The 15,529-nt window shown below is 43.6% G+C and overlaps 1 protein-coding gene across 3 annotated transcripts in view; it reads right to left on the bottom strand.

Moving 5' to 3' along the window:
* CSDE1 (cold shock domain containing E1) overlaps positions 1–15,529 on the bottom strand; it is a 59,527-nt gene that overhangs the window by 33,307 nt on the left and 10,691 nt on the right. For 2 of the 3 annotated variants that reach the window (XM_073587088.1, XM_073587090.1), the window contains exons 2-3: positions 10,998–11,379; positions 664–824 (exon numbers count right to left, since the gene is read on the bottom strand). In XM_073587088.1, the coding sequence (XP_073443189.1) occupies positions 664–789 (126 nt within the window). In that variant the 5' untranslated portion in view covers positions 790–824; positions 10,998–11,379. The remainder of the gene's footprint in view (positions 1–663; positions 825–10,997; positions 11,380–15,529) is intronic. The other variant, XM_073587089.1, reaches the window with a different exon arrangement.

Below are 15,529 nucleotides of genomic sequence, written 5' to 3'. Positions count from 1 at the left end.
ACTTCTAAAATAAAAAAATAACAGACACTACCCTGCTGCATAGGCGCTATCACGCGAGTCATCACCGGTATGGTGCAGGAGAGCATTTCACTGATAAAAATGAACTAGTCAGCCCCTTTCAAATAAGAAGTGGTGGTCCCGTTAGTGGACAATCCCTTTAAGCAGTTTTGTGAACAGCCATCTGAAAACCGCAGCGGCTATTGGCCACTTCAAGCCCAAGGGGAAGATCAACATTGGACATTCGTTCAAAGTATATGCCCAATGTGCAGGCTACACGAGCAAAATATTAAATGGCAATTGACCATCAGAAGGCAGCCACATTACTCCGTATTCACACAAGATATGCAGTCACAAGCTACATTTTGAAGAAAATTAAATTAACATAAGCATGTGACAGGATGTGCAGAGTAATGATTGGAAATTAACTAAAATTAGTAAAAAGTTTTGCACCAAAAATTGTACGTGGAGAGAAAAAAAAAAAGAAAACTAAAAACAAGCAGAACACAGAACAAAAAAATAAATAAATATGATGGGAAACAAATGGATAGATGGGCAGGGGATTAAAGAGCCACTGTGAAAGGCATGTGCCCCAAATCTATATGGGCTACAGCAAGTGGTTAATAATTACAACTAGTGGAAAAAAAAAAACAAAACAAAACTTACTGATCGGCCATATGGTGATAAAGTCAGTCCGACTGGAGATGCATTGCCCAGGTTGGCACTAACGTATGCAGTAGGGGGAGAAGACGGCATGGAAAATTCAACAAATTCTTTCCAGGTGCTTGCCATATTCCTACTCCTGTTTCAACTTAATTTTTACAATGCTGCATATAACAAAATCAAAACAAGACAACCTTATCAATTCCAGCGAGGCTGTAAATGAGGAGCAGCTCATTGCATGATGCCAGCCCTAGGAGGTGAAAACAGGTTAGAGGTCTAAGCTACAATGGACAGCAATTCATGGATATCATTGATTTAGGTTATGGAAGGATGCAGAGTGACCGACAGCAAAGACAAGACAGAAAAGGAGAAAACATTTACAAGTCCTCTAACAGTAGGATTCTCCAGTGACCGCACATACCATGCATGGCGTGGAGAGAACCCCGAGAAGAGAGCCAGGCAACCATCACTGATCGAGGCCATCTTGGTATATTACTTCTCAAAAAGGAAAGAATAAAACACTAGGAAACTTTCCACATGACGTGGCATTACATGCACCTGGCAGGAGTGGTCCAATACTAGGACACATCAATCATTTCTCCTCTGACGCATCAGACGCGCATGTTACATGGGAAGCCGAAAGCCAAGCTGCACAGGATACATTATGTGATACTTAAAACGGTTGTCCAGGCTGGGGACAAAAGTCAGCAATTGCTGAAGAACCGCAAGTGTGTGATGTGCATAATGTCATGATTCCCAGAGCGAGCGGGTGGTCAGCTTTTCTTTGTTCCTGCGCCTCTGCCGTCTTGACACATGCATGCTCTTCAGTGTACGCAAATATAGTCATTAGCCAAATGGGATTGATCCTCAACTCTCTATTGGAATCTCCTCTAGGACTGAACCCAGGCGGCCAACAAGACTACAGTTACACACAGGGAAGGTTGTGGGGCACAAATCTCTCAGAAACAGAGGTATAGAGACAAAAAGAAACATGCCAGATTCTGGAGAACAGTGCCATTTACACCAGAGAGAAAAGGAGAAAAAAAAAAAAAAAAAAAGTGGATAGGAATCCTGTAGGGGCAAGTCTTCAGTGTGGCAACAGGGTGGATTTCCTACACTTTAGTTAGAACTGGTTGGACTCCAGTTCTCAGTGCCCTAAAGCCAACTACCGGCATGTGCTGCCGTGTGCGACTCACACCTTACCTACCTGTACAGAATCTCAGCAGAGTAGAATAAAAGCGCTCCAGTCTTTGCAGGCCATGCATTATCTCCTGGTACCCCAAATGCTCTTCTCCCAGATATATATGGACCCTCTACTAAGCTTGCATGTCCTTAGAGGGAGTGGGAGAAATCTGCTACCACACTCGTGGAGAAAGCGCAATTGTCTGGAACCACTGAAATTGGAGGGTAAAGGCTACGTGCCCACATCAGGAATAGCAGCATTTTGGACGCATCGTATTATCACAGTGTCCAAAACGCTGCATTCTACATTACAAGCACGATGGATGGGATTTATAGAAATCCTATGCCCACCGTGCTTCTATTTAACGCCGCACAAACACACCCGCAGTGCAGGATTACAAGCAGCGGCATCTTCATTTCTGTGAATCCGCGTGTGCCTAAACAGAAGTGCGGTATATTAGAACGCAGCGTTTTGGACAAAGCAAAAATATGCCACGTCCAAAACACTCCCATTCCTGATCGTGGGCACATAGCCCAAAGAGGTTCTTTAAACATGTACACAGGCATTTGCTTTGCTACACAGACGGCAAGTTTAGGGCATGTCTTACTTGCCTCTATAGTATGTAAAAAAAAAAAAAAGTAGCACACACATCCTGGAAAGAGTAAAATCAAAAAAGCTCAAGGAAAATACCCTTAATGTCCCCACAAAGGAGTATAGGGGGGTGAGGGTACCATGCATACCAGGATAGGAGGGGGGCAGCACATACCAGGATGGGAGACCATATACCAATAAAAATGCCCACCACCCGGGCGTAGAATGGGTTCATAGCTAGTTAAAATATAAGCATGTGCAAACAAAAGTTGTAACAGGTAGTTGTATTGCACATAACCACAGATGACCTCTCCTGCTGCAATGGCGTGAGCACCAATGAGCATTTCTGCACAATGCATCTGGGAGTCGTGGACAGAGGGAAGGTGGTGGTCTGTGTCTGTTCTGCAGGCATTCAGGCCTGGAATTATTAATACACAAGTAGATCATAAGAATAAATGACCTACATGCCCATATTGACTGCTGGAGGACAGATCCTACTGAGATTCCATAGAAAGTTCTAGGTAGATTTTTTAAGAAGCACTCAATTTTTATCTTCTAATATATTGCAATCATATTATATAGCATTGTGTACCTACAATTGCTCATTTCGTCATTCCACCCAGCTAATTCTTCTGTTTTCCATTAGATCTATGAAATCACGTGATTAAAAACTGACTAACTGAACCCTACTAAGCTCTATGCAGAAAAAGGTCAATTTTCCCCAGTATGAGTCACTGCAAAAGTGCATCCGAGCACAAACAGAGGCGGACAGCAACAGTTCGGCTCTTCTACAGTCATTGCTGTAGACTTAGGCCTGTTTCACACTTCCGTTTTTGTGTCCGCCAAACGGATCCGTTTCCGTTTTTGACGGAAACTGATGCAAACGGATCCGTTTTTAAAAAAACGGATCCGTTTTTTTGACAGATCCGCGGTAACCACTAATGGAAGTCTATGGGACAAAAAAAACGGATCCTGCAAAAAAATGGCGGATCCGTTTAACGGAAACCAACGGATTTTGACGGATTTGAAAAAACGGAAGTGTGAAACAGGGCTTACCCCTCTGCTCCACTGTCATTGTCATTTATATTCTGTATGAAACCGTCATGTACAGCACCAAGGGCGATGGTGATAATGAGAATTTTCAAAGTGATTACTTCTATGTCAGTGTCTTAATATTAATTTTACCAAAATATAAAAGATACAGTGAAATAGAGTCAGTGTATTAGTACTAGAGTTAATAGGGGACATTTTTGTAGGTATGCCAATTCACACTGCTCCACATGTAATCAGCTCGATAAGGACCATAGAGAAGCTGAAATGTTGCCATCTGTGTCACTTAATTTGGGCTTGATGCAATATTTAAAAAAAAAAAAACAAAAAACAAAAAAAAAAAAACCACAAACAAAAAAAATACAGCACCACTTACCAATATCTGGTCCAAATAGTAATACTCAGAGCATTTAGAATATTGGGTACCCACTCCCTATAAGTGGTTGGTGTGCAAGTGGTGGTTTGATCAGTATTGTGGAGCCTGCACGACAGCCACCTTTTCATCACTGGTGCCTGCTGCATCCTGTAGTGCATTAGCATTGTGACCAAGTATTGGGAAGTGTGGCTGTTTATTTATGGTGATGTGTTTTGTATTAGATGCCCGTTTCAGTGAAATAATGCAATAAGGCAGGTCAGGGTATGTGCACACTGAGGCCACAATTCATAAAAGCACATTAAAAAACTTTAATAACGTGCAAAATTTGGGCGCAAAGCGAGGCTGCGCCAAAACTTAGTGATGTGACGTTTATGCCATTTTAACCCAGCTCCAACAAACAGGACAGAGCTGGGGCAACCCCTTGAATTCGTGACGAACAGCGGCAGTGTTCCTTTACAGGAGTAATATTTGTGGTGAGGCAGTTGCACACCGCTTTTCACACGTGCCGGTCTCAGGCAGGGCAGACTCCGGCATGCCGCATCAAGAGAAGTCTGTTGATGAGTTTTAGGAGTGGAAACTCCAAGGATATGAAGAGGATTTGAAGACTTCCTTCTACAATAACTCCGTACATACCCTTACACAAGTTTGATTTTTTTTTTTTTTTTTTTGTTTGTTTGTTTGTTTGTTTAGGAGTGCTGCTTTCATTAGTCTCTCCTGGGTTATTGGAGACAACCCTGAGGAGGCGTGCACCCATATCAGATTTATCTTCTCTTTAAACATTCCTTTAGTATAACATGCTTACGTAATTTTCAACCATGAATAGATCGATAGGATTCACACGTTTGGGGGTTCTTTTGAAAAAATGTCACTGTATCTTTAATAAAACCACATGAAGACTTGATCCCGAGCATTGCCAAAGGTAAAAGTCAGCAGCTTCTCCATCAGAGCGAGCATGCTCAGGTTTCTGCTACATTTGGTTGAGATGTTGAAATCCACATGTGTTGTACTGTAAGTAGCTGTGAAGTTGCTGTGCAGAAATTGGACCAATTCTACATTTGTAGGTGGTCCAACATCTTTATCTCCATATGCACATACAAATTTATGCACCAATCAGTACAGATATGTTATATAGATTCCTGAAGCCCTGAGGTTAAACAGCTGCAAAGTCTCAAGGATGGCCACTTTACTATGGAACTTGTGAAGGCAGAAACACTTCATGTCAAGATTTGTAGTCCAAGACCACAAAAATTAAGAAATATAAATGGGTCTCATCATTGACCTTCAGGAGCACGCCACGCCACCTGCTTGTCAGGGCACAGTGCGCTCCTGATGTCCGACAGTTCAGAACAGAGGCAATGTTGGGCACACAGGTCCGAATGGAGCGCTAACTGATGCTGCTAGCAATGGCAGCTTAGCTTCTGTAGCATTGGAGGAGTGCACGGGCACTGAGACATGCCGGATCCAGGCAGCTTCAGACCGTGAAAGTGCTAGACTCCCTTACCTGGAAAACCAGCCATTACTGACACTGCAGAGGTGGCCGGACACTTAGGCAACGAGTAGCAAATTAAAGACTTCAGAGTCCCTCAGTTCTTCAATGGGAAGGATTTTCAATAAGCAGCAAACTGCAAAGATGCATGTTTTTACAAGCACTTCACAATTTTACCCATTTGAGAAAAGATGGCTTGTCTAGTGAGTGCAAGAAACCCATATACCCTTCCCGAATGACAAGTAGTAAGGTTAATGGTATTTAGACAACCAGCCACAACTTAAAAGTGGGTATCGAGTAAAGACCAATCCTTTTTAAAAATCCAAGCTAACCTGGCAAGCAGCAGATCGCTATGGGTTCCTGAAACCAGACAAGCTTTAAATCATGTTAGTATTGGGGAAGACTGATGCGAACCAATTCCCTGTCCAACCATGTGAAGTGAGGGGTTAAGTCCCTTATAGGTGTTCTTATTGAGCTGCCCTCTATTTTTACTAATGGGTAAGAAGTTGAGGGACTCCCAAGGCTATCCAAAAGGTTAAAACCACATGCGATTCTTATGAGTTTATAAATAAAACATGTTAAGTAATGTATGCGAGTGTGCGTACATACACATAAATACACACACTCATTTGCAAAACATGTGACCATAAGCTAATGATATAACACACCTAATATATGCAAACTGCAATTATCTTTAGGTGAAATTTCTAAGAAAAAAGAAAAAACTGTTGAAGCAATACTACAATGTGATATATACAGTGGGGAAAAAAAGTACTTAGTCAGTCAGCAATAGTGCAAGTTCCACCACTTAAAAAGATGAGAGGCGTCTGTAATTTACATCATAGGTAGACCTCAACTATGGGAGACAAACTGAGAAAAAAAAAATCCAGAAAATCACATTGTCTGTTTTTTTTTTCATTTTATTTGCATATTATGGTGGAAAATAAGTATTTGGTCAGAAACAAGCAATCAAGATTTCTGGCTCTCACAGACCTGTAACTTCTTCTTTAAGAGTCTCCTCTTTCCTCCACTCATTACCTGTAGTAATGGCACCTGTTTAAACTTGTTATCAGTATAAAAAGACACCTGTGCACACCCTCAAACAGTCTGACTCCAAACTCCACTATGGTGAAGACCAAAGAGCTGTCAAAGGACACCAGAAACAAAGTTGTAGCCCTGCACCAGGCTGGAAAGACTGAATCTGCAATAGCCAACCAGCTTGGAGTGAAGAAATCAACTGTGGGAGCGATAATTAGAAAATGGAAGACATACAAGACCACTGATAATCTCCCTCGATCTGGTGCTCCACGCAAAATCCCACCCCATGGGGTCAGAATGATCACAAAAACGGTGAGCAAAAATCCCAGAACCACGCGGGGGGACCTAGTGAATGAACTGCAGAGAGCTGGGACCAATGTAACAAGGCCTACCATAAGTAACACACTACGCCACCATGGACTCAGATCCTGCAGTGCCAGACGCGTCCCACTGCTTAAGCCTGTACATGTCCGGGCCCGTCTGAAGTTTGCTAGAGAGCATTTGGATGATCCAGAGGAGTTTTGGGAGAATGTCCTATGGTCTGATGAAACCAAACTGGAACTGTTTGGTAGAAACACAACTTGTCGTGTTTGGAGGAAAGAGAATACTGAGTTGCATCCATCAAACACCATACCTACTGTAAAGCATGGTGGTGGAAACATCATGCTTTGGGGCTGTTTCTCTGCAAAGGGGCCAGGACGACTGATCCGGGTACATGAAAGAATGAATGGGGCCATGTATCGTGTGATTTTGAGTGCAAACCTCCTTCCATCAGCAAGGGCATTGAAAATGAAACGTGGCTGGGTCTTTCAACATGACAATGATCCAAAGCACACCGCCATGGCAACGAAGGAGTGGCTTCGTAAGAAGCATTTCAAGGTCCTGGAGTGGCCTAGCCAGTCTCCAGATCTCAACCCTATAGAAAACCTTTGGAGGGAGTTGAAAGTCCGTGTTGCCAAGCGAAAAGCCAAAAACATCACTGCTCTAGAGGAGATCTGCATGGAGGAATGGGCCAACATACCAACAACAGTGTGTGGCAACCTTGTGAAGACTTACAGAAAACGTTTGACCTCTGTCATTGCCAACAAAGGATATATCACAAAGTATTGAGATGAAATTTTGTTTCTGACCAAATACTTATTTTCCACCATAATATGCAAATAAAATGAAAAAAAAACAGACAATGTGATTTTCTGGATTTTTTTTTCTCAGTTTGTCTCCCATAGTTGAGGTCTACCTATGATGTAAATTACAGACGCCTCTCATCTTTTTAAGTGGTGGAACTTGCACTATTGCTGACTAAATACTTTTTTTCCCCACTGTACATGATCTGCACATGTTCCCGGGAATAGAATAATCTCAACATTGTATCAATTGCCGTGGAAATTCCGTAATTCCATGCCGCGGGAAATATGCGAGAATACCGCATTTTAATTCCCGCCTATTTCCCGCGGAAAAACTAGTGATTTGCAAGCGTAATTAGCTTGCAGAATGCTAGCGTTGTCCAAACAATCTGTAGCATCGCTTGGAAAAGTGATTGACAGGTTGTTCACACTCGTCAAACAGTGTTTGACGAGTGTGAACAACTTTTTACTATTGAGGCTGCCTATGCGGCATCAGTAGTAAAAAGATCTAATGTTAAAAATACAAAAAATAAAATCGCATTTTTCTCACCTTCCGACGTCCCTCGCAGCGTTCCCGATCATCGCAATTCTCCCGGCAGGTCCCGTTCCCAGTGATGCATTGCAGCAATGACGTTTGATGACGTTGCGGTATCGCGAGACTGCGCCGTCAATCAAAGGTCATTGCCGCAATGCATCACCCGGAACGGGACCTGCCGGGAGCATCGCGGAGGCCTGGTGACGCTGCGAGGGACATCGGAAGGTGAGAATATGACAATTTTTATATGTTAATTCTATTTTTTACAGGATTATGGCACCCAGGGCCTGGAGGAGAATCTCCTCTCCTCCAGACCGTGGGTGCCATCTGCAAATGTTCTGCTTACTTTTCTCATGGTGGGCACAGCCACATGCGGAAAGTAAGCAGAACAATGCATTCCTATCTGTGCGGAATCACCGCGATTTCACAAAATTAATGAGCATGCTGCTTATTTTTCCGCGATGTGATTCCGCTGCGGAAAAAATCCACGGCATTAGCACAGCATTGCGGAATCCCATAGGATTGCATGGGATGCTTATTTTTTGCGTTTTCACGGCAAAATTGCGCGTTTGAAAAATGCAAAAAACCGCTACGTGTGAACACAGCCTGAGTGTCTAAGTTAGTGATCCAAAAAGCTTCCCTAAGAAATCAATTTATTTTTCCAGTCTCCTCCTCTATGTGATGACTTTCTCAAGACAAAAAAAAAAAAAAAAAAAAAAAAAAAAAGGGAAAACTAATGGTATTACCGTTCTGCATGTCAATAAAGTGTCTAGTGTCACTTGGTTCTGTTCCCATTGCCAACATTCTGCAAGTGTTCTGCAATCCTCTTCAGTTTCCGACTTGTGCGAGCGATGTATCTGATATTACAACGGTCACAACATATACAACATACCACATATTGTGTGTTGCAATTGATTAAACAATTCATCTTTAAAATGGCCATCAATTACTTGCTTTGTTTGTTAAAAAACAAAGAAGTCATTGATTGTCAATTTATTCTATGACTAAGGCCAGTAATGCCCGATACACACAAGAATCGCATGTGATTTTAACAAATGAAATAAAACCAATTTTTATTTTACTCATGTACTGATCTGAAAAAATATAGTCTACAGAACATATGGACTAAATGACCCTGTATAATTTGGAAATGTTAGGAAAAGCTAGCAAATGATGAACATTTTTAATGTTCCACCCTCTCTACCGAACTTTCAACTTCTAAGGCCTGTTTCACACATCCGTTTTTTCCCCTTTAGTCAAAATCCACCAAATATGTAAAAAAAAAAAAACGGATCCACCAAAAAAGGGGCGGATCCGTTTTTTTCCCCCCCATAGACTTACATTATTGGCGGATCTTGACTGTCGGTCGTCCGTCCCCACCCTTTTTTTACGGATCCACCAAGATTTTAGCGGCTCCCGGGCGGATGAAACTGACCCTGCAACGTTTTTTTGCTTTGACGGTCAGCTAATTTCAGCATTAACCCATAAATGCCGCTCCGGGAGCCGTTAAAATACCTCCCGCGATTATCCCCTCTCATCGCGCTCCACCTCCCGCGATTATCCCCTCTCATCGCGCTCCACCTCCCGCGATTATCCCCTCTCATCGCGCTCCACCTCCCGCGATCTACATGCAATTCGCGACCGCCGCAGTCGCTTTAAGTTTGGCCGCATTGCTTCTCCCACGGATCCTTCATCCTATGTGCTCCAATGACATCCGTCCATCACGGATCAGCTGGTTTCAACTGACCGCTGATGACGGAGGTATGAAACAGGCCTTAGCAGTAAAAGAAAACAAAAATGTATCATTTCAATTTGGGGTTCAGGAATCCCATGCAGGATTTTGGGTTACCAAGAGAAACCAGCAATGTAACCTTTTGGAGGATACCACAAAGAAAAATTGGTGACAGACTGCAAAGAGGAGCAATACAATCTTTAAAAAAGGTGTATTCCCATCTCCAAGATCCCATCCAAATATGTAGTAGATGTAATAGTATTAGTACCGTATATACTCGTGTAAAAGCCGAGATTTTCAGCCCTTTTTTTGGGCTGAAAGTCCCCACCTCGGCTTATACACGGGTCATATACCTGGGGGTCGGCGGGGGAGGAGAGCAGGGGTGTCAGAGATCATACTTACCTGTCCTGCTGCGGTCTCTGCAGCCCCCTCGCTTCTCCACTGTCTCCCTTCCTGTCTTCAGCAGTCACGTGGTACCGCTCATTACACTCATGAATATGCGCATATTCATGAATGTAATCAGCGGTACCACGTGACCGCTGAAGACAAGAAGGGAGACCGCGGCAGGATGGCTGAGTATAGCGATATTCACCTGTCCCTCGGTCGATCGCTGCTCACCGCTGTCTCTGCTGCATCCTGTGTCAGTGACGTTTAGGCAGCAGGGGGCGCGGTGAAATGGTTAGTGCGCGCCGCCCCTCTGCTGGCTGAACAGTCACTGACACAAGAAGCGGCAGACAGCTGCGATGGACCCAGGAGAGGAGAGTATGGCTCAACGAGCGAACTGTCACTATATCAATGGTCGGAACCATGAATACCTAAGGTCCTGCAATGCTTGCACATGAGGAAAGACATAGCGAATCAACAGAACTATGCATTTCTAATTGGAGATATTTGCTAATACTATTACTACAACTACTACAAATTGGGATAAGGTCTTGGAAATGGAAACAGCCCTCTGAGCCTCAAAGATATTTGTGACCGGACAGTGATGCATGGCCTGACCACAGGAATATAGCCACTGTCAAGTATGGGTCAGTAGATCCACAGCCAGTCCCATCCATGCATCAGGGTCTGCATACGAGCTGTGTTGCATGAATATCTGAATGAGGATATAAGGCAATTACTGAAGGTCTCACAAAAATAAAAAATGGAAGTTAACTGTTAACCACACGCACTGCAAGTAAATGGACATTTTTAATGCAAATGGCAATAAAGTACCCACCTTGCTGAGATATTCGGGTATTGCACTCAGTAGTATTACTGGTTTGTGTAGACAGCAGATGGTACAGAAGGTTGTCGGTTGCTAGTTTAAAAAGAGATAGTGAGAAAATGATCTACTGAGCTAAGAAAGACGACTCCCGCCACACAATGCGAGTGCAGAGTGCGGCGCTGAGAATAAAACAAAGACTAATAGCAGCGTTGGGAAGTGCTCTTGTGTAGCTGTTGAGTAGGCACAAACTTCTTGTTTCAGATCAAGCGTTGTGTCTTCAGCGCAAGTTCTCTTCTTTGGTCTTGTAGGTTACTATTGTGGCGGATGTTCCTTGACTGATCTGAACTTGAAGCAGCAGTTTCAGGTGGTAGTTTCTGTTCTGTTACACTTCATACTGGAAAACAAAGACGACACTATGAATGAATTACAGGTGAAAAAAGTTCAGTCACCGGCAAACAGAATATGGCGATTGCTCATGGTTTCACGTTTTTAAAGCAGAAAGTGAGCACATGCAGCAGAGCATTCAGTTGGAGAACCTCAAACCTTCCCACCCCCGATGTTAAATGTGAATATATATCTGTAATACATTCTCTATACCCCAAGGCTGCTGTTCCACCCCGCACCATAGTAGGTGGTGGACATGTGGTTCTCACTCCATAGTGCTCCTCAATCCTATGATGCGACCATTTTAGAGCAGAGGAGAAGTAGCAAAGCACAGATCAGTAGGTACTGTGCCTATACATTAGTGTACAGGATCTCTACCTAGTCACATTTAATATGAGGGGTGGTAGACCTTTAAGTGGTTGTCCACTACAAAAACCTTGCCTAATCAATTTGAGGTCCATTTAATAATAAAACAACGTATTAATGCAGCAGTCACATGACACCATGTCTCAACACCCGCCAGCGACACCGTGGGAACAAAAAAAATTTTATAATCTTCTTTGGACCCCCGAATTGATCAAACAGGGATTATGTTACGCAGAAGTGGACAACTCCTTTCAATAGGTTGTCCACTACTTTAGCATTGATGCTCTATCCTTAGGATAGGTCAACAGTGTCTGATCGGTCAGAGTCCGACACCCAGCATCCCCGCCAATCAGCTGTCATCATTGGCAGAAAATGCTCACTTACGGAGTTTGCTGTTTGACTCTAGCCAAGGTAGGGTACTGCATATCCACCTCTTATTCAAATCAATAGGAGGCAGATGCGTAGTACCCTGCAGCCAGCCACTGCCAGTAGATGGCCAGCTCAGCAAGTGAGAACTTCTGACCAGCGGCTTCCAACACCGATAGCAAGTGATAAGCAAGGGTGCAGGGTGCTGGACCCTGACGAATCAGACATTGATGATCTATCCTAAGGCTAAACGCTAAACTACTGGACAACCTCTTTAAATCAATCAACAAGTAAAAAGGCACCAGATGGGGAAACCGTGATCCAAACACCACAAAGAACAAAAAAACTCATTGTTCCTTTTTATTGACCACATAAAACTGTGGTTTCGCCTATTAAATTACATGCTACACCGAGCACTTAAGTTACTATATATTAAATTTCATTTTTACAAGTCCTGTGATGTGAATATAACGCCACACCTTCATTATTCCAAATGCTAGACAAAAACCTGACGCGCTTGCTAGATTACCGATGGGGCATGCTGTGACAGCCAGTGGTCTGCTGAAGACCCCCATGATTATCATGGAGGTACACCTGTGAAACTCAGCTTGTGGCTGGACTCTATAATAGACCGATTTCTCACAATTGCAGGTTCAGGTCACCCAAAGATGACTAAAATACAGTAAAATGTGTTTTGAAGTTATGCCTTTTTTGATTTTTCATAGCTTTTAAATCCCGCCCATAAAAAAAAAAAAAAAAAAATCACCACAAACCTATGGATGTTAAGTATTGCCACAATTGCACTGGCCTGGAGAATATTATTTCTAGGTAGGTTATTTTTACTGCAAAATAAAAAAAAAAAAAAAAAAAAAAAAAAAAAAAAAATAATATGGAACTGCAGTTTTTTGTTTATGCTCACCCACTTTTCAGTACATGTGATAAAATGAATGACGAGCATTCAAAAGTTCACCTTGTCTAGCAAAAAACAAGCCCTCACATGGATGTGTCAACCGAAAAATAAAAACTGCTGTGGCTCTTGGAAGAAGGGGGGCGGGGGATTGCACCTTTACTTCTGCCTGGTTCTCACTTATTGGAAAAGTAGAAAAATCTAATCTATGCAATGACAATATCGCATAGCAGTCACTAATGTACAAAGTACCATAAATATGCATCTAGCAAGTTTAGTAGCAGTTACAATTTCTTTAACTTGGAAATATCTAGACTTAAGGGAATCTGTCACCTATTTTTTCGCATATGCAAGATGCGGCCACCGCCATCAAGGGCTTATCTACAGCATTCTCTGATGAGAAAGAGAAGAAAAAGGAGTTAGATTATACTCACCCAGAGGCGGTCCGGGTCCGATGGGTGGCGGTCCGGTCCAGCGCCTCCCATCTTCTAGCGAGGACATCCTCTTTGTTTCCTGTCGCGGCTCCGGCGCAGGTCCTCTCTGACCTTTTCCGGCGCCTGCGCACTGCAGCATTACAGAATGCTGTAGATAAGCCCCTGATGTCGGTGGCCAAAGCTTATAGACGAAAAAAATAGGTGACAGATTCCCTTTAACCAAGTGATTAAAGTACCGTGACCGGCAATACTGACCCTTACAATACCCAGAAAGATTAGCAAAATTAGGATTTAGTCTAGAACAAAGACGCCAGAGGGGCGATCTAATAGCCATGTATAAGTATATAACGGGGACAATACAAATATCTCTCCGAGGATCTGTTTATACCAAGGAACGTGATGGTCACAAGGGGGCATTCTCTGCGTCTGGAGGAGAGAATGTTTTTCCACCAACATATTATTTATTATAGCGCCATTTATTCCATGGCGCTTTACATGTGAGGGGTGTACATAATACATACAAGTACAGTAATCTTAAACAATACAAGTCACGACTGGTACAGGATGAGAGGACCCTGCCTGCGTGGGCTCACAATCTACAAGGGATGGGTGAGGATACAGTAGGCGAGGGTAGAGCTGGTCGTGCAGCGGTTTGGTGGATCGGTGGTTACTGCAGGTTGTAGGCTTGTCGGAAGAGGTGGGTCTTCAGGTTCTTTTTGAAGGTTTCCATGGTAGGCGAGAGTCTGATATGTTGTGGTAGAGAGTTCCAGAGTAAGGGGGATGCGTGGGATAAGTCTTGTATGCGATTGTGGGAAGAGGAGATAAGAGGGGAGTACAGAAGGAGATCGTGAGGATCGCAGGTTTCGTGCAGGTAAGTACTTGGAGACAAGGTCACAGATGTATGGAGGACTCAGGCTGTGGATGGCTTTGTATGTCATGGTTAGGGTTTTGAACTGGAATCTTTGGGTAATGGGGAGCCAGTGCAGGGATTGACAGAAGGGAGAGGCCAGGGAATAGCAGGGGGGGGGGGGAACGGCAGGTGGATTAGTCGGGCAGCAGAGTATAGAATGGACTGGAGGGGTGTGAGAGTGTTAGAGGGGAGGCAACAGAGCAGGAGTTTGCAGTAGTCAAGGCAGGAGATAATGAGTGCATGGACTAGGGTTTTTCCAGATTCTTGGTTGAGGAATGTACGGATCCGTGAAATATTTTTGAGTTGAAGTCGGCAGGAAGAGGAAAGGGCTTGGATATGTGGTTTGAAAGAGAAATCAGTGTCAAGGATAACCCCGAGGCAGCAAGCCTTTGGGACTGGAACTTTAAGGCTGAGTTCACACGTGGCTTTTTTTCGCGTTTCCACAGCGGTTTTAACCGCGCGATTTTGCCGTGAAAAAGCATCCCATGCATTCCTATGGGATTCCGCAATGCTGTGCTAATGCTGCGGGTTTTTACAGCGGTGGAATCGCTTCGCGGTAAAAAACGCAGCATGCTCATTAGTTTTGCGGAATCGTGGCGATCCCGCATCCATAGCAATGCATTGTTCTGCTTTCTTTCCACATGTGGCTGTGCACACCATGCGAAAAGTAAGCAGAACAATTGGGATGGTACCCACGGTCCGGAGGAGGAGATTCTCCTCCGGGCTGTGGGTACCATATCCCTGTAAAAAATAAATATTGCTATTCTCACCTTCCGACGTCCCACACAGCCTTCCCGCCTCTCTCCACACTCCCGTTCCCAGTAATCCTTTGCGAAAATGCCCGCGATGACGTCCGTTCTCACGGGATCGCGAAGTCACGCGGTCATCGTGAATTACCACGAGAACGTACGTCATCGCGGGCATTTTCGCAAAGGATTAATGGGAACGGGAGCGTGGAGAGAGGCTGCACGGGACGTCGGAAGGTGAGAATAACACCATTTTTTTATTTTTTTTTTTATTATTTTTTACAATTTATCTTTTACTACTGATGCAGCATAGGCGGCCTCAGTAGTAAAAAGTTGGTCACACTTGTTAAACACTATGTTTGACGAGTGTGACCAACCTGTCAATCAGTTCTCCAAGCGATGCTACAGATCGCTTGGAAAACGCTAGCATT

Source organism: Dendrobates tinctorius, unplaced genomic scaffold (genome assembly GCF_039654945.1).
Source record: "Dendrobates tinctorius isolate UK_male_01 unplaced genomic scaffold, ASM3965494v1 ptg000098l, whole genome shotgun sequence".
Classification (NCBI taxonomy): Eukaryota; Metazoa; Chordata; class Amphibia; order Anura; family Dendrobatidae; genus Dendrobates; species Dendrobates tinctorius.
The sequence above is the reverse complement of the archived record's forward strand: the minus strand, read 5'-3'. Positions and strand labels throughout refer to the sequence as shown.